Below are 24030 nucleotides of genomic sequence, written 5' to 3' on the forward strand. Positions count from 1 at the left end.
AGATGAATGAAAACTCTTTGCAACATCATTGAGTGTTAAGTGTTTATTTCATGATCAGGTGTCAGAATGGTACAAAAAGTAGAGTCTGAACATCAGGAAATAAAGTTCAGCTGTTCAACGTTACAGACGTCCCGCTTAAAAAGCCAGTGCTCAGTCCACTTGGCGACAACAATGAATAAAGGCCTCGTCACGTGTGATACCGTCCTTCCAGCTCACAGTCCACGAGAGACACCGGCCGCTGCTCGGGTTCAGACGTGGCTTCAGTACCGACAAACTCACGCTGCGAGATGAAAAGGATTCCATACATCCTGATCCAGAGGGATTAATCACACAGTCAATACAATCATGTATTTTAAAAAACGTTTCATACATTAGGTAGAGATTAGATCAATGCTATCATGGCAGTTTCTCTTCAGTCATGTGAAATGGTGCGTGTCCACACTGCACACACACACACTGCACACACACTGCACACACACACTGCAGGAAGATTACAGATACTACGCGTGTGAGCTCTCCTCCACTCTCAGGATGTCAGATTGTCACGGTTTGTCACACAAACTACACGACTTAAAAAGGTAACATAAATACAGACTATGTTTTATATTTCGTACTTTAAATAAATTCAGGAGGCAACACACAAGTTTAAAAGCTTCTCTGGCGCTTTAAATGCATTAATTGAGGTTATTTAAGGACGATTCTGACGGGATACTAGTTAAAAGTGCTAGGATAAGAGTTTCACTTGAACTTCCTGTTTTTGTTGCTCCGCTAACATCTGACTCACCTCAGTTTCACTGACGCTGACATGCAGGAGAAGAGTCTGGCTGCAGGTTTCTAACGTGCTCATCCCGTGACTCAGAGGGAAGTGACTGTTTGGTTCAGGAGGTCAGCAAAAAACATATTTGTGGATATAAATACAAATGCAAACAGGACAAAAGGCGACTGAAACACCTTCTGCTGACTGCAGATGTGGCGCTGACGTAGAGCGACCATGAAACAGCTCAAAGGACAGATGTGTGAATATATCAATGAAGTCATTTTAGCACATTCCCAGCGATGCCCTGAGAAAGAGAAACTTCAAGAGTAAAAGATACTTCACATTTAGCTGCGACTATCTGACGTCTAACGAGCACCACATGAGACACTTGATACAATAACTGACGGCCATTGTTTGAGCCTCTGCTGCACTGCAGGAGGGAGATGTTTGGTGTCAGCAGCTGCACTGCACCACTGAAATGAGCCGTGTTACGATATCAGATTTACTTTGGACTGACGCACGAGTCGTCCCACGTCTCTGCGTGCAGCTCCCGCACAACAAGTTGTTGTTTCTTGCAGTTTAATGTGACGAGTGATGAACAGGATGTGCATTCACTGTTTGGCATCCAACAGGTCCGTGTGCAGAGTTAAGGGAGAAACTTGTTTTGGCAACACAGAAAGGAAACCAGAGCAGACAAACGAAGGTGGACGTGCCCTTTAAAACAATGTGTGTGGTTTAAAAAGTTAATACATGCGATAAAAGTCTGTGTGACCTTTGCTCACAACCTTAAAACTGGCTGCTCGTCAACAACATTCAACACTGAGGCTCTTCTTTCAAACAGAATCTACTGATGACCCCTAAGAAGGGCGTTTGGATCGAGCCGGGTCGCAGTGAAGCAACAGTCGCTGTGAAGAACAAAGGTGCCATTGTATTATTACAGAAAAACTTCCCTTGAATAAAAACAAAGCCTAAAATCAAAGAGAAACAGCTGCAAACAATAAGCTGCGTATGACTGATGTGCATGAAAGCTATACATTTTACAACGAGCCACGAGCATGTGTGTGATCATTATCGAGCGCACGGCTTGTAAAAAGATACAATTAGCAACGAGATGCCTGGCTGGAGTTAACATGGCAGCGCTATTAAATCTGAGGTCTTAACAAGAAAAGTGTTCCACGCACACGAAGCACGGTGTGTGTGGAAACCACACATTCTGCATATTCTCTCCCTCCCTCTGTCCTAACTGTCCTCACTTCACTCTTGAACGGATAAACAGAAGCGCTGATGAATGTTCAACTTCACTGTGGAGTAAACATGTGAAAGAAAAAGGTCTCTGACATGAACACGTTGGTGTCAGAGCGTCTCGTTCAGACGCTGCAATCTGCAGCAGCTCTTACGCCGAGGTCATAATCATTCAAAACCATAGCGAGCATGACGAGCACCATGACTCTAGCTTCCTGTATTGCTCTACACGCTCTTTGATGAGCAGCGTGCACGCTTGCATACGTGTTCCTTTAAGGAGACAGATCGCTGCTCGTACATACTTCTGTTTGTCTACTTTGTGTGGCCGCGAGGAGCCGAGTGTTGCAGATATCGTCTCTCTGCAGGACTCCCGACCCGGGCCGGTCCCTCTCAGGGTTACTACAGGTCAAGACTTTTTAAGGATCTGCAGGAACTCTTCCCTAAAGATACTGCAGACTAATCCCTGGAGGAGCTAGTTTACCATTACAGCTCAGCCGAGGAGCCATTAATGTTTCCATCTGCGTGGCCGATATCTCCAACACACACAAATATGGATGTTTGATTTTAGGATGAACTGTCCCGTGACAGCTTCCTGTCAGCAGGGGGACACCTTGTTATTACAATCCAGTCAGTGACGCAACATTTAGCAGCTGTCAATCAAACTAAATTCACTTAAAGATCTTTGACTACAGGTTCCACAAGCAGCTTAAAATAAAGACTTACAACAAAACAACAAATCAATGGCTGTGGATTCTGATCACGTCTGGAATCAATACCAACGTGTGGTAGCGTTTTAAAGTGCCAGATGATGTTTCTTTCAACGGGTCCAATCACACTCAACCTAACACACTTTAAGAAGACACAGCAGTGTGTGCAGTCATGCAAACTAATAACTTGCATTGCTAAATAAGACATGATTGTATCGAGAAGCAAAATGAAGAGTCCAAGGAGAATGGGGCGTTTCTCCCCCGCAGCCACACAGGCCGGCGTTATAAATTAACAGCTGCAGGGTATTTAGACATTGTACTGTAGAGTTTGTTCCCTTTCGTTGTCTTTGATGTCGATTCATCGGTCCTCCGAGTTAAGGCCTGTGGGGCGATCTGTCGATCTTCCTCACAGTCATTTTGTACACATAAAAAGAGCCTCCGAGCACGTTGGGCGTACGTTTGAGCGCCTGAAGAAGAAAACCTTCGTGCCTCAACTAATTGGCTGTCAGTCGAACTGTAAATCATTTACCAACACGTGCCGCTTTAGAGCCTCAAGACGCCGAAACTGTTAATGTGGTTGTAAAAATGTACAAAGTAAAATGTTGAGTCTGAAGGCCAGAGGAAGGTCCGGCTGCTGTGAGCACGTTCAATCTGTGATACTGGGGAGCACATGTAGCTCAGTGGCAAGGCTGAATCGTGCAACGTTTCTTGCATGCATCAACATCACCTGCTTGCAGCTTAACCCCCCGAACAACATGGCTGACTGCTGCACACTTCTCAATGTTCTCCTGCCTTCACAAACTCAAATCAGTGCTTGATTATAAAAGAAAAAAAGAAATCAAACTTCTCTCCTCTGCAGCTTTTGCTCACGCTGGCTCCTTATCGGCCCTCCACAGCAGCTCTTTGACTTCTGGTGGCAGCGTGTTGAACAGGTCTTCCTCCACCACCAGACTGCTCCTCTTCAGCAGCCGACACTCGCCCAGCTCCACGGGGAGACACTCGAGGCGGTTCCCTCTCAGCTCCAGCTGGGTCAATCCGGTGAGTTCCCCGAAGCGTGACGGCAGCGTCTGCAGGCAGTTGCTTCCCAGATTCAGAGTGCGAAGCTTCTTGCACTTGAACAGCTCTGGGGGCAAAGTCTCGATCTGAAGTGGAGAGAGCAAGAGACGGAATAAGAGCGGTGTGAGTTAACAGGGGACAGAAAGAGCCCTTTCATTTTGAATCAACATGCGTTGGGAGAAGAAGCAGCGACGGTTCAGTTCTGTTTATTTCAGATGTTTCCCCATTAAAAGAACATAACGCCACTCCGACCTCAGCGCAGGAAACCAAAGCAGATCAAAGGGCACTGGAGCTCTGCTGTCAGACTTCAGGCATAAGCTCTCAGAACACATTTAGGATAGTGGGGAAAGAAAACGCAAATCACAGCTTTCAAGATTCCATCAACCGGGTCGGGATCGAATCGTTCGTGCAATAATCAAGAACCTCAAGTTCTGCAGAAATGTGACGATTGTAGAGTTTTTGTTGCCGTTTGAGAATCATGTCTGGAACAAACTCCCGCCTCTCGATCATGTAGACGAATGTTATACAATCTCTGTTTAATGTTTTTGTGGTAACAGAAGAAGGTTCATGTTGGAGCCTCCTCGTCCCATTTATACTTTCCTCACTGATCGATCACATCCCATTAAAACACCGACAACAGTTTTCACAATTACACAATTCATTGCTAGCAGTGTGACGAGGATTTAGGCTTCAGAGGCGTCTCATTTATTGCAGATATTTCTGGCTGCACACAAACCTGCTGGAACAGGTTTTAACCGCAGCGATACGAGGCTTTACTGAAAACACATGAAGGTCCTGTTTTCAGGAGGAACTCCTTCATCGCAAATCTAATAAACTGCATCAAACCCTTTATTGCTCGTATTCACTAACCAGAAGGAATACAACTAAATACACTTGGCAGTAGAAAGGACTGTTACCTTGTGTGACACCAGGACTGTTTACAACACCAATCACATATTCTTTTATTGATTCTCTGATAAACAGACGCACATTATCAGTGTTTGGAACTACAGCGAGCGACTTCCTCTACTCCGGCATCACATCTCCTCCATCCTGCTTACAGTTTACTACCGGGGGGCAGGGTTCAGGATTTCGTTGCTGTTGAGTTTCTCTACATCTCTAACAACTGACACAAAAACAATCGCTTGATAAATAGCGCGACAGGTAAGAGGAACTGACTGTATTTTAGATTTATTTTTGTAGTGAACCCCTTTGAACCTGATCCTCCTGTTAGTTTGTGAAGCTCTCACTGGCCTGGCCCCACACGTCTCTGACCTTTGTGGTCCCGGCTCATAAAGCTTTGAACAACCTCTCACCATCTTTTAGATCCGTCTCTAACTTAAGCTCTTTTAAAACTACAGCTTTATTCTTTAGCGTTTGTTTCCACCTGATCCCTCCTGCTTTATTTAGACATTGTTCTGGTTCTTTTTACTACATGTATTAATGACACTGCACAGCATCTTGGTCCACTGGGGTTGTTTTTAAATGTACGGCAAAGTACGCGTCGACGGAGATCTCAGATATTATAAGCGTTGACCTTTGTAAACACCTTATCTGGCCTTTGAGCTGATCTGATAGTGTGATAGAGAAGTAGTCCCTCTATCACACTAAGAACATGAGAATAAGCTTCCATTAAAATGAAGACATGGACTCAATAAGTTTAAGACATTTGTTTGTCTCTCACCCGGTTTGCTGTCACAGCGAAGTACTGCAGGTTCTGCAGGAAGCCGACGTCGGCGTGGATGCTGGTCAGGTTGTTGTGACTCAGGTCTAAGAAGCGCAGCTTTCGGCAGAAAAATAGCTGGCTGGGGATTTTCTCGATCTTGTTCCTGTTCAGATACAGCCTCTCCATGTGGGTGAGAGTGCCGATCTGAATTGGAATGTAGGCGATCTGGTTGTACCACTAGCTTCAGGCACACGAGCCGGTGCAGGTGCTGGAAGCTGATGATCTCCTCTATCGTCTTCAGATTGTTGTCCTTCAGGTCGATCTCCTGCAGGTTGTGCAAACTAAAGATGGAGTGTGGGATGCGTTCAAGGTCGCAGCGAACAAGCTCCAGCTCCGTCAGGTTGACCATTTTCTTCAGGCTGTTGAGCACCATCAGCTTGGTTCCCTCGTTATTGATGGAGAGCTTCTGGAGGTGCACGCCCACATCCGTCACCACCTGCGGCAGCTTGGTCAGGTTGCTCTTCAGACGCAGCACTTTGAGCCTTTTGAGCTCGCGAAGCCCATCGATGACAATGTAACGATTGTTTTCAGCGCTCAGGTTCCCGGTTAGGTGCAGCTCGCTGAGGTTCTTCAGGCTGTAGATCCACAGGGGGATCTCTTTGATGTCTGTGAACTTGATGTGAAGAGACTTCAGGTTCTCTCGCAGGAAAGCCAGAGCCGGAGCCTCAATTTTAGCGGGTGTGTGATAGAGCCACATCTCCCTGAGGTTGGTGAGCTGGGCGATGATTGGCGGGATAGTTACATCGGGGATCAGCTCCAGCTTCAGCACTTCCAGCTCAACCAGATCAAATACCGTGTCAGGGATCCCACTGAGCATGAAGAGGTGCAGCTCCAGCTTCTCCTGAGAGTTCTTGGTGATGCGCTGCCTCAGCTTGTCCAGCGTCCACTCATTGTTGAGGTTCAGCTGCCTCAGCTTGTTCTCGCTCACCTCGGACAGAAAGACAGCGAAGCGCTTGGAGTAGAGAGGGTCATACTGATCTATCATGTGGAGCATGAAGGCAAAGTCGTTCTTCAAGTCGGGGATGTCTCTGTAGCTGCTTTCTTCGCGGATTGATTCAAAGGAGTATCTTTTGAGGGAGCGGCTGAGCATCCAACAAAGAGTGTACATGCAGATAAGACCGTACACCACCACCAGGCTGATGTAGAAACAGGCCAAAATCTTGAAAAGAGTTGCTAACGGGTGTGCACAGTAGAACGTGCTGTACCCGGTCAGTTTCTCGATGTTCACGGTGCACACCACACTGAACCTGATGTAGCGCACATAGTAGGCCGTGTAGCTAATAATCAGTATAAACTTGATTACTTTGATGATGGTCTGCCGTTGGTAAAGGCTGTACACGATGTCGCCCTCCTCCACGTGGATCCTGAACTTCTTCACCTTCTCAAAGAGAGCCTTGGCCTGCTCCCCTTCCTTTTTATCTAAAACCCCAGTTTCAGAGCGGTCTACAATTCCTTGTTCAATTCTGGACTTTGTTCGTTGGAGCATGGGCACGCTGGCCTCGACGTCCTCGCTCATGCATGACGCCTTCTTATCCATCGACCCGTTCATTTTCCCGTGAGGCTTGGAGTCGCTCTCCTCCACCACGGTCTCAGACAAAGCCCTCGTTGTCCACGGTGAGTCAAAGCACTTGAGGAGGATGGAGACAAAGTGCTCCAGTTTAGAGCTTGTGCGGGGGAACTTGAACCAGAAGTTGCTGCAGGCCAGGAAGATGAGGGTGTGGAGTAGCACCAGATAGGGGAAATATTTGGCAAACCAGTGCAGTTTGTTCTCGTAACAGACGGCATCGACGTAGTTGTACTGATGGCGGTCGAGGTCATACTGAATGCCTTTGGGTTCCGGTGCGTCGGCGGCGCTCACGTTTGGGACGGGCATGGTCTCGCAGGACTTGTTGACCACCCACTTGCAAGGCAGGCAGATCATCTTGTCCTGCGTGACCTGCAGCGTACCACCGAACACCGCGATCATCAGCATGACCACCGAGATGTAGTCGGTGAAAACGTCCCACCATGGCTTCAGGATACGGTACGCTGGCTGGGTGTCAGCAAAGTACCGGAGCTCTGTGATGGGAATCATGATGGTTTATCTAGAGAGACAGAAAACAGGGAGTTAGTTGGTGACGTGTTTGAAACTTAATGAAGTCCATCCATCGTCTACCGCTTCTCCGGGGTCGGGTCGTGTATTTTAAAAACCTTAATGTGTTTTGAAATGTTATCTCACATGCTGTAGGGTTGCCTCTGAGCTGAAGCTGAAACACTTCAGTCGATTAACAGGAAATTAATCCGCAACTATTTTCAGAAATCAAGTTCAAATTCAAGAACTTTCTTTGTCCCAGAGAAGCAATTAGTTCTTCTGCATCTCATTCTCAGTCCTGCGACAGTAAACAAAACAAGCACTATAAAGATTAATGCCGCTATTTTAATCACAAAACTTGAGATGCAACTAATGATTCATTTCATCAGCAACTAATCACATTTCTTTTCTTAATTAAATGCATTAATTGTTTAGTCTATAAATTGTAAGAATATAGTGAAACATGACCTTCACAATTTCCTAAAGTCCAACGTGACATCTTCAAAATACTAGTTTTGACCCATCAACACTCAAAGATCTGAGAAAAACACAATACAGCCTCTTACATTGTGACTAACAATACATGTTACATTAATCACCGTTTCATTGATGCCCAAGCAGAAACATTTCCCCCCTTCTGCTCTTTTTCCATTAATGCCAAAGAATAAAGGAATTGTAGTTAAAAATAATGACTCCTGTGTTTCTCATACTGTGCAGTTTGCAGATCACGCATGCAATTAAAGACAAAGCGCACAGAATCCCCAGCAGCTCTTTCTAAGCTCTGGTTCAAGGCAAACTGATAAATCCTGCATACAAAAGATGAGGCAGCGCACAGAGATCGACCTCATTGTATTTGCTGAAGAGTCCGCTGTGCATCAGGGATATCATGGGCATCCTGCATGTGCCGACAGCACACGGTTCAGAGAACGCAGAGCAAGCTGGAAGTAAAGCCCGACACAGCTAGCATGTTCACACAAGTCCCCGTTTCTCCATCCGTCTCCTGATGTGCAGCATCGCGCGTCTTCTTTTAGGAACACGGTGACAAGTTTCATCTGGAGAAGCTCGGTGTCACATCGCACTTGTTGACCGTTTGTAATTTATGATTTCACTGAAGGTCGACTCCATCCGTGTTCTTCTACGGGGTTTTCACATGGAAACGCCCGCTCAGCAGTGACGCAGGTTAGTCAGCTTATCGTTAGGGTTATGATTAATGTGCTGAGGAGTCCATCTCTGCTCTCCTTACAGCCACCAGACCTCAATAAACAGTTACTTTGTGTTATTGTATAAATGTAAATAAACCGCTCTAGTGCAGACTTAGTCACGGTTATTAACACACTGACTATGAGGATATATTTATGTGGCAACGTCATCACTTTGGGGTTCCTTACTGGAGCTGCTGCCCCCGCGACCCGACCCCGGAGAAGCGGTAGACGACGGATGGATGGAACGTCATCACGCAGAAACCTAACCCTAACCTCAAAATAAGAATTATAAAAAGGAGTAAATGCTCAAAATGACAACTTCAACTTGACTGGAAACTCTCAGTTAAATGTAAGTAATTGAGATTGTGCTGCTGACCACGAAACAAAGAACCCCAGAAACCAAAAGACTCCCTCAGGCGTCCATTAGAACACGAGTACTGTCCAACCACAGCCAGGCTGCTTCTCACACAGTACACGTGAGGAATGCAACAATTACAGCCATCTAAGCAGTTTGTATTCCTCTTAATGTTCTTTCAAATGTTAATGTTTGACTAAGCTGTTTTCTGAGAGAATGTCCATCATGATCGTATCACTTCTGTTTTAATACCGAGTAGGGAGGAGTATCTCCATGCCCGCTCGACTCGCCGTTACTTACAGGGAAAGGATGAAAGAGGATATCTGGTCAAGTGGACACAAAAAAGCCTTGTTTCATCCAGTTCAAACCAGAACGGCAGTACAGTCGCTGTGGGCCTCTACTGTTAGGTCACAGCTACAGAAGCTACAGCACACACAGGAACCTCAACTTCTATTCAAATACACAACAACAACACGGCTTCCTGTTGCCAAACAGAGAGCTGAGAAACCTAATTCAACATACAGATAATGGCCTGTCCCATGACGGCACTGAGAAGTAAACTGTAGATTCATGTAGCACGTCTTGAAATAAAGGATTGGAAGAGCTTCCCTCTCGCAGTAAATGCAGACTCTGATGTCCTAAAGGAACATCCCAGGTGTGTTTTATAATATCCTGGCACCGTCTCATCTCGTCTGTGCATCGTCACACCGTCTCCAAAGAACTAAGGATTTCTCCTTTCTGGGACTCAAGCTATCTGATCTCTGCCACCATCACCAGAGGACGGATGTTCAAGTCCTACAATTAAAATTGGATTAAACAAAAAGAGAAAAAGGTCGAGACTGGATTATAGCGGAATAGCGACTCTGCTCTGGCTTCACTGTTTTGAGCCTGACCCCCGTACAGTTCTCCTCCATGTCTCTGAACAGAGCTTCTTTTGTGTGGCCATTCTTTTGTGGATGAGGCTCGGACACAAGTGCAGATAGAGCTGCAGGTGAACCTGGCCGCTGTCAGACCCGATATATCACTGAGCCAACTATTCCCCCAAGGACACGAGTGTCTCAACGCAAGCTTCAGCAAGATCCTCTGACTTTTATTCTCGCGCCATCATCAGGTCAAACATTTACACCTGGCATTAAGTTGTAACAAAATTAACTTGTGGAGAAACGCAACCAGACGTCACGCTGCGCTGGCTAATCACGTAACCGACGATCCAACACCGTACAACCTGTCCATGAGCGAGAACAAAGAGAGGCATTACTGTGCAGTCGCTTTGCGTTTCCGCCGTACAATCATCACGTACATCATTTCTGTTTGCAGAGTGCCTTAGTCTGCCGTAAATTAAAAGAAGAAGAAACCGCTAGCCCTTAAGCTAACTTGGGTACATTAGATTAATGTATATTGTCTCCTTTTAAATAAAAATTCAATCTTGGCGTGTCCCAAACAAACCAAATCGCCCAGGATGTTCGATGCACTTGTTATACATCTGTGTGGGCTTTTCGTCATTTCAAAAGGTATGTGGTCACATGCAACCCCGAGCACCTTGGCGAGGTGTTTCCGTGATAGGACCGCAATGCGTCTTCAGATCCGATCGCCCGACTCATTTTAAAACCAAGTGTTTGGGGTGTTAGTCTGGTTTGTATGCGAGCGTTAATCTCGTGTTAGACTGCCAACCTGTTCAGGGTGTACGCCGCCGCTCACCCAGTGCATGCTGGGACAGGCTCCAGACTCCTTTCAACCCTTAAGAAGATAAGTGGTTTGGAAAATAGACGGATGGATGGCTGGAAAGATGGGTGGGAGCCAGCGTTCACTAATTGTTGGCTTGAACTTTTATTACATTCATTAGATTGGTATGTGCTTTTTGTGTTTAGTATATATCTCAATATTCTCCCTGCAACACACATTTCCATCGAAGGGCTAGAAAACACCCAAAGGACCTTTAAAGTCGTAGCATCAGACAGCGTCCTGATGGTGCACACCCTATGATACTGCACGGGTCATCTAAAGAGGACATTTGGGGATTCTTTCACCAGTTCTTAGCTGTTGAAACCCTCCAGATCCCATTGTTCTGCTCAAAGCACACAGTCCATGTTGCTTAACACATACTGGACTGAATGTAAAGAAACAATGTACCACAAGAGTCTCACACCTTTAGATAAAGTTATTTCTTTAAAGCGAAAATGCCAAACATTTCCTATTCGACCTCCAATTGGAATATGTGCTGTTTTATATCATTGTACTTTGAATATCTTTGGGTTTTACTGTTAGATGGACCAAACAAGACATGTTTTAGTGATTCATTGATTATAAAGGCTGGGCCATATGGAGAAAAACAAATATTACGATATTTTGTAGGGTTTACTATCGGTGCATTCACTAAATATTTACACAATGAGATGAATAATCTTCATTAATGTGGATATACTGACTCCAGTGCACAACCAGAGGAATGCATAGTTCCAACTTCACCTAAACTCTGGGTATCTGAGTGAAACATATGCAAGGTAACGCAAACATGCTCGGACGATGTGAACTGTATTTTATAATGACATTGACAAAGAAATGTGAATCCAAAATGTTGATTAAAACTCAAAATCGGTCTTAATTCAGATTCTGGGGCCTTCCTAACATATGACTTAGAACATTTGACATGAACTAAAAACTCGTGACGACAAGAGTTTCGTCTCTTCTGCATGAATACATATATTTGAGTATATTTTACAAGTTTAGCTAAAGCCCATTTTGCCTGGGTGTATTTCTGACATGTGGATGTTTAGGTATAAATAAATGCAGGATCAAGTTCTTGGCAATCCCAGACACGCATAATATCCCTTCCAGAACACGATACATGTCCTGTTGCTGGGAAATAATAGAGCTCAACCCATCTGTGCGTCCCTGCTGCTGAGATTTGCGACATAAAAGAGCTGCAGCAGCAGACAGGCACTGTTTCAGCTTTGACCAGGTCTAACTGGTTCTGGCTCACACAAAGCTACTTTCCTTTTAATGTCATGACGTGATGTTATAGTCACACACACACACACACACACACACACACACACACACACACACACACACATTTGAATGATATATTTAACTAATGTGACTAATTATTTAATTTGCCTTTTGCCTAATAAACATAATATGAACATCTCACCACCATGTAAGCTCTTGGTGACACTGTATTCTAGTATCACTGCAATATTTTTCATAATTAATGTATTAATTCACTCTGAACTCAACAATGCCACAAACAACGCTGTAATTTACAATAGGAATATTAAATATAAAACAATTATTGAGATATAGATCCCAATTTATATCAAAATGTTGCATTTTAATGCATTTCTTAGGGCTACCATCCCTGTGTTTATTATTTTAATATTTAATATTGTTGGTGTCAGAATACCAGAGTAACCTGTGTGACCGAGAGTATTTCATCATGTGGGATAACAGTGATAAAATAACATGTTTTTTACCCCAATAAGCGACCTGTCTTCAGGGGGCTCTTCACCACAACAACCGACCCGCGAGCGTCGGGGGGGGGACGACGACGATGTCTCAAGCCGATAACCAGTTCGCACGCTGCGGCAGTGAAAGCTCTCTGAACCGCTGAGCGAGTGTCGCCAGTTACACAGAGAAATAAGAAAAGACCCACCTGTTGTATTAAAGATGGAGTCTCTCGCCTCCGCCGCACACGGGTGACACATTTCTCAAGCGTTTCTCAGCTGCGTTGGCTGGTGGGACACCGGGCCGGAGCCCCGTACGACAGTGACGGAGGAGAAAAGCACCGAGTGGGTTCGTCGTTTCTCACGAAGACAAACGGCTGCTGCTCGAGACTAACTGGCGGAAGTGCTACCAGCTCTGCCCCCTTCAAAATAAAAGCACGGAGGTAGCGTCATAGGAAAAAGAACTGACAGCTCACATACACACTCTGTATGTGTCTGATAATTATTTAATTGATTGTAAATTACATTGAATTATGGTGCATATTAATGCAGGAATATACATTTGATTGTGTGGCCATTTTTATATTATAAAATCAATAAAATACTAATAACAAAAACGAATAAAAACATTTAAATATGAATTGACTTTTAAGTTCAATTTGTGACAAAGTGGCATAGAAACAAAATCTCTAAGAATTTTAAGAAATCCAAATTGATCAAGCAAACATTATACTCACTCTATATGTGTCTTGATTTAATTTGTTGCTTGTAAATTAGATTACGTTACAGTAACGCACATCTTTGTGATCATATGTCTGTACAAGCTCTTCCTCGTACTTTGAACCTCTGCACATTCCTCTGACTGTTTTGCACATTTCTGCACGATACTATCACTTTTAAAACTGCACAGCTCTTCCACTTCACACTAATTTGTCATACACTTACTTTTTGTATATTTAAGTTTGATTTTATAATACTTTTTACAATACTTTTTATAATATTTCTATATTTGCTTTTATTTTACATTTTCATGTCTCTTATTATTATTGTGTTTATGTATGTATGATGTATTATACAGCAAAGAAAATTCCTTGTATGTGAAAACCTGATTCTGATTAATTTAGGAATATGGAGGAATATTAATTTCATTAGTGTGTGTGTCATTAGAAGTCATTTGATTTGTTGACCAACATGTGACCATTTTTATATTTAAAAAAATCAATAAAATACTAATAACAAACAAAAGAAGAAAACAAATCAACATTGAGTACTAAGAATAGGTTTAATAAATAACAATTTGTGACAATGTGTCATAGAAAAGAATCTCTTATCATTTTAAGACATACAAATTGTACAATAATAATACTAATATACTGCAGGATGCTGTGGTCATATCAAAGGTTTTATATCTGGTGGTATAGAAATATTCTGATAAAAGTAAAAGTCCTGCATTCAAATATGTTACTCAAGTAAAAGTACAAAAGTAGTAGCATAAAAATATAGTAGAAAACTAAAAGTATTCATTATGCATAACGCTCCATTTCAAAATAATATATGTTGGAACATAATTATTGATGCATTAATGTGTTCATCACTTGTTGTAGCAGGTAGGTATAATAAATCATAATTTATTAGTTCCGTAATATTTTGTATTAATTATAGGAATCTGTAAAGTAACTAAATTGATCAAATAAATGTAAATATATAAGTCTTCTATGGGTATAATGAAGAAATGTAGCTTTATGAAAATGAAATGTCCATAATAAGATAAAACAAAGTGATAATGTTTTACCTTCAATACTAATTGCATGTGTTCTTTTGCACACTATATAACTATTAAAGTATTTCCAGAATATAATACATGTGTGGCAACTATAAAACAGATGAATCATACTTTGTTCTTCACATTTGTTGAAATTAACTTTATTTTGAAAATAGTATTTAGAAAATACCAACACACGTGACGTCATCAGACCGCGACAAACCGTACGTTGATGAAATCGCATGTAACGTCGATGTGAGCTTTACCTGAAATGTCGGTTTTACGTAAATGTTTTGATAGTTTACGTTCACCGGCTTCTTTGAGGACGACGCCGGCAGTCAGCCGGTTGTTTCGGTGTTTGTCTCGCGGTCGGTCAGACCCGGTGCTCGGCTCCCGTCCTGCACGAGCCCGGAGGTCGGGGCTTCTTCTCTCCTGTGCGGACCAACAGCCTCGTGCTTTTCATACCGTGTTACCTGCCGACAGGTGTGCAGCTCGTCCGAGTGTGAGAGGATTCTCAACTTGTCAGAGTTGCAGAAGCGACGCTGTTGGAAAGATCCAGGCGACACATTATCAGCTCGTGTACACGTGCAAGGTACCGACAGCTGTGACCTCAACATGTCGGTTGTGTTGGGTCTGTTTATCATTGTTAGCATCACCAGAGGTTAAAGAAGTACTCAGATATGTCACTTAAAGGTAGTAATACCACAGTGTAGAAATACTGTGACAGGTAACTGTACAATTATTATTATTATTAAAGTATTAGCAATAATAATATTAATGCTGAAAACAAGAATATTGTTTAAAATGTAAAGTACTTTTACTTTTTGATATTTTTAAGTATGTTTTTATGCAAGTATTTCTGATTCTGAATCAGAATAATATGTTATAATATTATATTATAATTATGGATGCATCAATGTGTCCATCACTTTAATGCTGTTAATGAACGTACACAGAATTAGACATAACAGCTGGAAACAAGAATATATATATATATATAAAAAAAATATTATGTGTGTGTGTGTGTATATATATATATATATATATATATATATATATATATATATATATATATATTAAAAATATGTATATATATATATATATATATATATTATGTAAATATATATATATATATATATATATATATATATATATATATATTAAAAATATGTGTATATATATATATATATATATATATATTATGTAAATATATTATACTAAATTAATAATAATACCAAATGGATATACATGACTGGATGATTTTGAACAGTATGTGCATGTATGCATTTATATAGCATTTATATTGACAGATGATATGTACATATTAATACAAAAACATATTATTTTTGCAGGTTTGCTCTACCCGGTCCACGCAGAAGATATCTAAGCAGGCTTATCACAAAGGTGTTGTGATCGTGACATGTTCAGGATGTAAGAATCACCACATCATCGCTGATAACCTCCGCTGGTTCTCCGACCTGGAAGGGAAGAGGTTGGTGGTGCTTTGGACTTCTGAACATAAACCAAAACATAAGCATCAACAGTGTTGTGTTGCTCTTTATGTGCACTCATGACATTTAATGGATCCAACTATAGGTAGTGTGCAAACACGTGACAAAACTGTGACGTATGCGTGCGACGCCATGTTGGATGATATACAAATCAACAATGGCGTCTAAAGCGAACAACAGCAATACAACTCCGACTTCTTCAAAGTATGTTGACTCTCTGGATCCTCTGCAAAGGCAAGATTCAGAGGGAAAGTCCAAATGTGCGGCCGTGACCCGTACACGCTAAAGCCGTCGGATTATATTGAGGATTTAGATTTATTACCGGCGATTGAATATCCGGATATTGTGAACTACCTTGTGCTACAAACGTCGTGGGCAACCAACGCACAAATGAAGGCATACAAGATCTTAGATGCTTCTAATGTCTTTGTTTCTGGCTGGGTTGGTAGTCTTCTTACCAAACCACTGAAAGATGACAGGGTGCTCGTCCACGCCCGTGTAAATCACTCTCAAAGAGCTCGAGATGCACCGCTCACACAGTGGTCTGTGAGTGAGAAGAGCGGCGATGTTATCCTCGCAAACGTAAACATAGCTTTAGCATGAGCTCTGATCAGATATAAAGTGGACGCCACACACACACGGGTGAATTGTGCTTCTTCTTCTGTTGAATCCTCACGAGTTTTGTTGCTAAACCAGCTGACGGCGTTCAGTAGACAGCAACTTATCCCTCTTTTGTGGATCGTTGTTTGTGATGATTGTAGGAAATCTAAAGAACCGTTTCTCTGAGTCACGAGTAGCGTGATGACCACAATTATACACAAATTAAATACAAAGAAAATTACGAAGCGTTTCAGCAACTCCCACGTGAACGGGCGCCGTCTTGGTTGTGTATATCATCCAACATGGCTGACTTACGGGTTGGGACGTAAGCGTGACGTCACATGCACACGAGCTATAGAGCAGTATTTTGGTGCCATGTGTCAGAGGCTGATATTCACAAGACGACAGGAAGACAAACACTTATTTTCCCAGAAGCGTAGATATTTGTTACATTGTAAATGTCCGACTTCACATAATGTTTGGTCACGAACATGTTACCTAAAGTCATAGAGTGCACTCTGGTGGACAAAGTCTGTAATGACAACTGTTTGTAAATGACCCCAAACAACTTCTTTTAGAGCGTCTAAGGAGCACGAGCAGTTACAAATGCACTACAGAACACATTTGATGCATGTCGGAATGAATCCCATGCTGTGTTTCTTTACACTTTAGAAACATCGAGGAGATCCTTGCTGCCAAAGGAGAGACTGTGAAGAGGTTTGAAGGAGGAGATGCTTGGGAGATCGTGGTGGATGAAGACAACACAGAGAACTCAGGCGACCCAGAAAAACAATAACTCTGAGTTAATGCAGTAAATGTATATTGTGAGATGTTAATATTTTATTCCATAATAAACACATGTTTTTTAATTGCTAATGTATTTCTTGTCATGGACTCTGCATAAGAAATATTGCAACGAGTCATACATCTCGTCTTCTCTATTTCAGAAACTTCACATTCGCACTATTTATGACTTTTGTTTTTATTTATACAACACTTTCAGGTGAAGATAATATTATATAGATCTACTCTAAAGCAAATAAACAGGTCCATTCTGGCTCAACTAGTCTCTGCGGATCTTCATCCTCAATTGTACCAAAATAGTGGAGTGTCTTCTTCAACCTGAGAGAACTGTTCTATAAAATGTTACAACAGATGCTTATAGACTAAAACAATGTTAAATGCTTCAAATAAGACCAGTGGGTTTTCTGCCTCCTCCCAGCACTGTATATCACTTGTTATCTTTGTTTTTAAATCTAAGTGAGACTATCTTTTAATAATAGGGAGATAGATAATCCCAGTTTACTGATTGCAAAGGCATCTATTTCATTTAAAACTATTCATGCTAAACTTTTCTAACTGTAACCAAAGGTATTCAAAAACATTAGATTGTATAGCTAAATTACTGATAATGTATATAGGTAATAATTGATTATATGTTATGTAAATATTTAATGCAGTTCCGCTCCAAACTTTCCTGTGTTGACTGAGAGAACGTTAGTTCTCGCGAGAACAACGCTTTGTCATTGAGAAAGCGTTGTGTTCTCGCGAGAACAGCGCGTTGTTATTGCTACAGATAGTATAGCCAACTCTTAGCCAGGCTATCCAGATATCTGCAGTCTTTCTGAATTGCTGGACTGCGATGGATTATCTCGGAGCCCAAGACGAGGCAGAGAGACCCCGACATCGTCCTTTCCTGATAGGAGTCAGCGGAGGAACCGCCAGTGGCAAGGTCAGTCGGGACTACGGATATTAGCATCCCGAGTAGCTTAGCTTAGTTTGCTAGCATAGCCAACATTAGCATTTATCAAACTGTCAGGCTAGCTGGCACGCCCCCGTTGCTCCGTTTCTTTACATACTTTCATTAACACAATGCAACATTAATCACATTTCTGCTAATGTTTACTACCTGTACCAACACGTGCTCGTGACCTTTTAGCCTCAAGCAGCTAACCAGCTGCAGGATGTTAGTTCCGACGGTCAGCTGATGCACACACTAACTGCCTTTAATGTGTCCTTGCTAGTTTACTCTGGTAAATAAAGCATTGTGGTAGTCAATGGGGCAATAGGGTGTTAACCCCCTGTTGCTAAAATGGTGAGTGTCCCCAGTTCTTAAATCTTTATATTGATGCAATCTCCAAACAGTTGCAGTGATAGTTGCATGCTTGGTAATACTCTAGTGAACCTTATTCTGTGGTTCTTAGGGCTGCAACTAACGATTACATTCATTATAGATATAGATGGTTAATAATATGCTATAAAAAAAAAACATTTGCGACTGAAAATAGCATTTTCAGCCTTTTTTGCATGAAGAATTAATTAATTAAACATCAAATACAATGCCAGCAAGAGGACGGACTGCACATTGTCTTATAATACGTTTAGTGTCTGTAATAACAAAGTAAAATATCTTTATTACATAACAAATGACAGATGAAATGCTGCACAATGTCTGCACAAGCAAACATTGTCTTATGCAAGGGTAGTGTGTGTTCAGGGGAGGACGTTCACTGAAGTGCACACTGTGGGGAAACTACAGAAACACGTGCAGAGTACTCCAGTAGCTCACAGTGATGCTACTTAAGAGACCGAGATGGTGCAAGTTAAAGGTTTGTAGCTGCAGGAGTCAAAACTTTACAAACTGCTCTAAGAAATGTATACATTTATTATTACTTAATGACTGACGCTATACATCCCAGCTGTGGAGACAGTGATCTGGACCCTGAGTCTGTAACAAACTTCTGATTGTTCTGCCACAGTCAACAGTTTGCGCCAAGATCATGGAGCTCCTGGGCCAGAACAAGGTGGACCACCGCCAGAGGAAGGTGGTCATCATAAGCCAGGACAGCTTCTACAGAGTGCTGACTGCAGAGCAAAAGGCGAAAGCACTGAAGGGCCAGTACAACTTTGATCACCCAGGTAGGCCGAGAGGTCTCTTTAACCGTCGCTGACGTTTAATCCAATCACTCTTTATTACAAGCCTTTATGAAATATCACAGTCTCAACAATACTAGCTGATGAAAAGATTACAACTTAAGAACATTACGCTAGTTGCTTACTCGTATTCAGAGGGAGGAATCACAACGTCTCACGCTGCGACGTCGCTCGTAGTAAACGGTCTCGTTTACAGGCTGCATTTTAAAATTCTACCGTTTGTGTTTATCGTCTCGCAGAAGCATTCGACACCGAGTTAATGTACAAAACCTTGACAGACATCGCGGAGGGAAAGGTGATCGAAGTGCCAACGTATGACTTCGTCACTCACTCCAGGTAGGAAGGAACGCATTTCACTCTCATTCATTCGTGACCAATCTTCTTTTTCATCATTTCCAAATCGACATGAATTCTTCCAGGTTGGACGACAGGATCACGGTTTACCCAGCAGACGTCGTCCTCTTCGAGGGGATCCTGGTCTTCTACCCCCAGAAAGTGCGCGATATGTTTCACATGAAGCTCTTTGTGGACACGGACTCCGACGTCAGACTCTCTCGCAGAGGTATTCACGTCTCCCTACCCACGACTCAGTATTCCAGTTCTGCCACAGTATATCAATAATGCTTTGACGGCTACGTTGTGCTGCAGTTCTTCGAGACATGACCAGAGGGAGAGACCTGGAGCAGATTCTCACGCAGTACACCACATTTGTCAAACCTGCTTTTGAAGAGTTTTGTTTGCCTGTAAGTATGATGGTTTAGCACAGAGCTGGGGGAGGGGCTGATGTTCCAAGATTATAAAAGAAAGAATAAAAGAGTTTTCTTTCTCGTAAAGCTGAAACTATTACCTCAAGTGTCTTTCCCTCTAAATTAGTTTCTCATAAATTGAACATTAATCCCCTTCCCTGCCGAGCCATACGTCATCGTCTAATGATCACTGTCTTACTTTGTCAACAAACATTAAAACATTTGTTCCTCTCGCTCAGACAAAGAAATATGCCGACGTCATCATTCCAAGGGGAGTTGACAATATGGGTAAGTGTTTGTTTCCCTCAATGAAATGCGTTTCTGCTCATTTCTCCTGCACAAATGTTTACAAATCCTCCCGTCTCTCACCAGTGGCCATCAACCTCATCGTACAGCACATCCAAGACATACTGAACGGAGAACTCTGCAAATGGCAGCGTGCGTCCATTAGCAGCCACGCGCGAGGCTTCAAACGGGCCATTTCTGAGCAGGGAGACCTGCAGAACGGAGCCGCTGCAGGAAAGAGAGTCCTGCTGGAGCCCAGTTGTCGGCCTCACTGAGACTGTGTGTGTGTGTGCGTGTGTGTGAGTGTGAGTGTGGGGGGGGTAGATGGATGTTTCCGGACTGTGAATATGAGCGTCGAGTTGGGATTGCTGCAACCGGTTTGTGCAGGATGGGTCCGCAAGTCTCACCCTCTGCAGAATTTTAAAAGAAAAGTACCCACAATCCCACGGTGCAAGCATTCAGTGCTGCACCCACTTCCTAATTCTGCTGTAATTATTGGACCATAACCGATATGTTAATAGATGCTTTTCACAACAGTAACAGTCTTCCATTAGGTTTGTGTGTTCAGGTGACGGTTACTGAGGCGGAGGGCCGGAGCTGCAACTACAGATCTTCATCATCGATTCGTCTGACGTTTCTTTTCTATATTAATCTCGTCTTGTTAACCCAAAGATATCCACGTCCAAGCGTGAAACATGATGTTAAAGAGAGTTCTATTTTTCTGTCTGATGGTTGCAGCTCGAGGAGGAAGCGACATTTAAATGTTTAATTTATCGTCATGCGTTTGCACTTTGACCTTTATATTTTGTACTTGCTGTTTTGTTGCTTTAATTGAGATTCTATTTAAATTATATTCACAATAACCTGTTGTTATCCGGCTGCTTTCCCCGTTTGTTTGAACTTATCTAAATCGAGTCAGGCCAGACGGCCGTGTGGTGTCGTAGCGTCAAACCTACATTCTTCACAGAGTGCTTCCTTTCAATTATTTACAGTTGAACACATGCCTTAATTTTTTTTGAAGTTCATTTTCCACTCACCATTCTGTACAACAATAAATGGAAAAGTAAGTCTGAAGTGGAGTCTGGACAACGTAAATGAAGCGTCTGACCCGCAGTGTGTGTGTGTATAGAAACAGCTGTTGGTTTATTGGAGTGTGAGAGCACAGTGTGATGTGTTGCTTTCTGACCGTTATCCCAAAAAAGGAATCCAAATGATTTACTACAGCACATTGTTGAAGGACAAACACACGCGAGCACTCTTCCACAGCGACGCGACCGGGACATGATTGCGGTTGCCTGATGGTTCTCTACACTTGAACACGGCACACGATGATTCGGTATGACATACATAGATCACAGCATCTTTAGTAATTTATCTTTTTGCTTTTTTTTAGTGCACATACGTATGGCACTGTGGAGAAGCTAAGCTCTTCTCAGAAGCATAAACATCCTTTCTAAGAACAAAAGGAGCACTGTATATAATACATTTCATAACCATACATGAGTCTTACACAAAATGGTTAAAAAAAAAACAAACTCATGAGTTCCAGTCTGTCGTGGTCATCCTCTCAGAGTTCAAACCCCCTCGCCCCCCCCCCCCCTCCCCTCCCTCACGCAGCACGTTCTCGGGGCTGCAGCCTGCGTGCCGACGTCACAGTTCGGGGCAGCTGTCGAGCGTCTGCTGTTGGAGGGTGAACTCATGAGTCGAGGAGAGGGTTCCAGAAGATGACCGACACATGGCACATACATAAAAGGAAGAGGGAGGAGCAACTCGGGAGAGTAATGGACCATTCAGCTCAATCTCACACACACGCGCAGCAGCTCCCCTCTAGAACAGAGCCCAGGGAGCAGACTTTGGTTATTTCCGTAGCGTCTCCCTGTCCGCTCTGCGATTCCTCACTCCTCCTCGGCTCCGGGCTTTCCTCTGGTTTCAGTCGCTGAATCTCTCCCCGTCTAAACGCCGGAGCCACAGTAATCCCAATTATAATCTCCCAGAGCAGCAGAGCTCTTTGTAAACCTCGGCCATGCTTCTGTAGTTTGTTCTGCGCCCCCCACAATGAGTCTCCCATTAGCTCCGGCGGATCGCTTCCATTCGTCTTTCTCTCAGTCTGTAGTAAAGTGGAGTTAGTGTCATGAAGCACAGTTGGAGGTCAGTCTCAGGCGGCCCGCGGGGGCCCTAGGTCTTCTCCTCGCGCTCTGTCTTGCGCCTGGTGATGTTCCTGGGCTTGATCTTCAGCGACAGCTCCCACAGAGCCTCCTCCGCCAGGTGGTCGCTGAAGTCGTTGAAGAAACAGACGATGTCTTCGTTGCGCTTCAGCTCATAATGCCTGAGACGAGAAGAGGTTCCATTAATGCAGCCATTCATTAACGACAAAACAAACATCCCACGTGGAGACGGCGGCGACGCTTTATATTAACATTTAATGAAATACCAAGTAGCATCCGTTGTACTTCCTGCCAGTGGCAAACAGACGATGGCAGTTATTACTGTGATGGATGTTTACAGCGCTCGCCAACGATACATCAACATTACGTGCATCTTTATCTCGTGCTGGATATGTTTCCCAGTGGACTTACACTTGCTGGAAGCGCCGCATGCTGTCCAAAATGTTGAACTGCTGCCAGCGTTTGGAGAAATTGACCTTCCCGTCAATGAAGTCGGGGTTCCCCAGGTGGACGAAGGTCAAGTCCTGCAGGATGAGACCCCTGGAAGAAAGCGGAGGCGGGTCAGGTTGTGGGTTTCCGGCCCGAAAACGTTTGTACGAGTTCAAAGGTTTAGACACTTACAGGTACGGGATGCACGGAGGCTCCACCTCAGACAGAGCCGCTCGGTAGGCTCTGAAGGACGAGGAGCTGTCAATCAACGTGCAATATTCCTCCAGCCCCTGAGGAGGGAAGCGATGGAAGTAATCAGGATACTTCGATGTAAACGGTCGATTCAGAGCTCGACTGATTCACAACCAGAGATACATATATAAATAAACAATATCCAGAGGTGCTCTGTGGAACCTCACAAGCGTCTCACCTCTGAGGTCTGTTTCTGCCACTCCAGCCTCCGGATGGGGGCCGAGTCCAGGGCCGACAGGATCGCCAGGTACGAGTTGAAGTTATTCAACTTTCGTAAGTGCTGCAACGACAGAATGATGGGGATATTAGAGCGTCGGGAAACAGCGAGGAAACTTAACGTGACGAAGTGAAGACGGAAGTCGTTGACTGACCTTCATTATCTTGATGAACTTGAGAAGCAGCTTCTCTCGGTCTTGAGCTTTCTCCTGCTGAATGATCAGAGAGCGGACCCTGCAGGACACACAGGAGTCAGCTGGTGTCAGAGCTTACACACTTTATTACAAACAAACAACAAGAATAACGTGCAACTCCACAAGCAGGATGCAGATACAGGTGTGTTGGACGTTATGCAGTGGCCCCTGCACGTCTTCATCAGGACGTTTCAAACTCACCAATAGCTCATGTTGTTAAAGTGCTCTGTGAACTGAGTCAGGTTCGGACTCTTCTCCTCGTTCTGCTCCTTGGCCCAGAGCAGCACCTCGGGAATCTGAAGAGCAGGAGAGAGGAGAGGTGAGTGAGGGTCCAGTCCTTGGAGCTCAAAAGACAAATCAATGTCAGCGAACACGGA

At 43.4% G+C, this 24030-nt stretch overlaps 4 protein-coding genes across 17 annotated transcripts in view; 2 read left to right on the plus strand and 2 right to left on the minus strand.

The window, feature by feature from the left end:
- Positions 1–28: 28 nt before the first annotated feature.
- lrrc8aa (leucine rich repeat containing 8 VRAC subunit Aa) lies at positions 29–7842 on the minus strand. The gene is given in 4 exon segments (XM_029444728.1): positions 29–3848; positions 5447–5665; positions 5667–7572; positions 7707–7842. Coding segments are annotated over 3 exon segments (2391 nt in total). The 5' UTR covers positions 7563–7572; positions 7707–7842; the 3' UTR covers positions 29–3572.
- Positions 7843–14508: 6666 nt separating this feature from the next.
- Positions 14509–17308, plus strand: dnlz (DNL-type zinc finger). The gene is made up of 3 exons (XM_029444771.1): positions 14509–14913; positions 15674–15813; positions 17105–17308. Exons 1-3 carry the CDS (start codon positions 14593–14595, stop codon positions 17226–17228), a joined length of 585 nt encoding a protein of 194 aa, XP_029300631.1. The 5' UTR covers positions 14509–14592; the 3' UTR covers positions 17229–17308.
- Positions 17309–17974: 666 nt separating this feature from the next.
- On the plus strand, positions 17975–21471 carry uck1 (uridine-cytidine kinase 1). The gene is made up of 7 exons (XM_029444767.1): positions 17975–18164; positions 19192–19351; positions 19606–19702; positions 19786–19928; positions 20015–20109; positions 20352–20400; positions 20485–21471. The coding sequence occupies exons 1-7, from the start codon at positions 18075–18077 to the stop codon at positions 20670–20672; spliced, it is 822 nt and encodes a 273-aa protein (XP_029300627.1). The 5' UTR covers positions 17975–18074; the 3' UTR covers positions 20673–21471.
- A 40-nt stretch (positions 21472–21511) lies between these two features.
- rapgef1b (Rap guanine nucleotide exchange factor (GEF) 1b) overlaps positions 21512–24030 on the minus strand; it is a 44582-nt gene continuing 42063 nt past the window's right edge. For all 14 annotated transcript variants that reach the window (XM_029444699.1, XM_029444698.1, XM_029444700.1 and 11 more), the window contains 6 exons: positions 23855–23949; positions 23615–23693; positions 23422–23523; positions 23184–23281; positions 22974–23102; positions 21512–22723 (listed from right to left, as the gene is read on the minus strand). In XM_029444699.1, coding sequence (XP_029300559.1) covers positions 22573–22723; positions 22974–23102; positions 23184–23281; positions 23422–23523; positions 23615–23693; positions 23855–23949 — 654 coding nt within the window. In that variant the 3' untranslated portion in view covers positions 21512–22572. The remainder of the gene's footprint in view (positions 22724–22973; positions 23103–23183; positions 23282–23421; positions 23524–23614; positions 23694–23854; positions 23950–24030) is intronic.

Source organism: Cottoperca gobio, chromosome 12 (assembly GCF_900634415.1).
Source record: "Cottoperca gobio chromosome 12, fCotGob3.1, whole genome shotgun sequence".
In the NCBI taxonomy this organism is placed as follows: Eukaryota; Metazoa; Chordata; class Actinopteri; order Perciformes; family Bovichtidae; genus Cottoperca; species Cottoperca gobio.

Coding starts and splice junctions, on each gene's coding strand:
- dnlz (XM_029444771.1), top strand. CDS start 14,593: ATGTCGGTTTTACGTAAATGTTTTGATAGTTTACGTTCACCGGCTTCT. Junction 14,914..15,673: donor AGCTCGTGTACACGTGCAAG/GTACCGACAGCT, acceptor TTATTTTTGCAG/GTTTGCTCTACCCGGTCCAC. Junction 15,814..17,104: donor TCCGACCTGGAAGGGAAGAG/GTTGGTGGTGCT, acceptor TTTACACTTTAG/AAACATCGAGGAGATCCTTG.
- uck1 (XM_029444767.1), top strand. CDS start 18,075: ATGGATTATCTCGGAGCCCAAGACGAGGCAGAGAGACCCCGACATCGT. Junction 18,165..19,191: donor GAGGAACCGCCAGTGGCAAG/GTCAGTCGGGAC, acceptor GTTCTGCCACAG/TCAACAGTTTGCGCCAAGAT. Junction 19,703..19,785: donor GACTTCGTCACTCACTCCAG/GTAGGAAGGAAC, acceptor GAATTCTTCCAG/GTTGGACGACAGGATCACGG.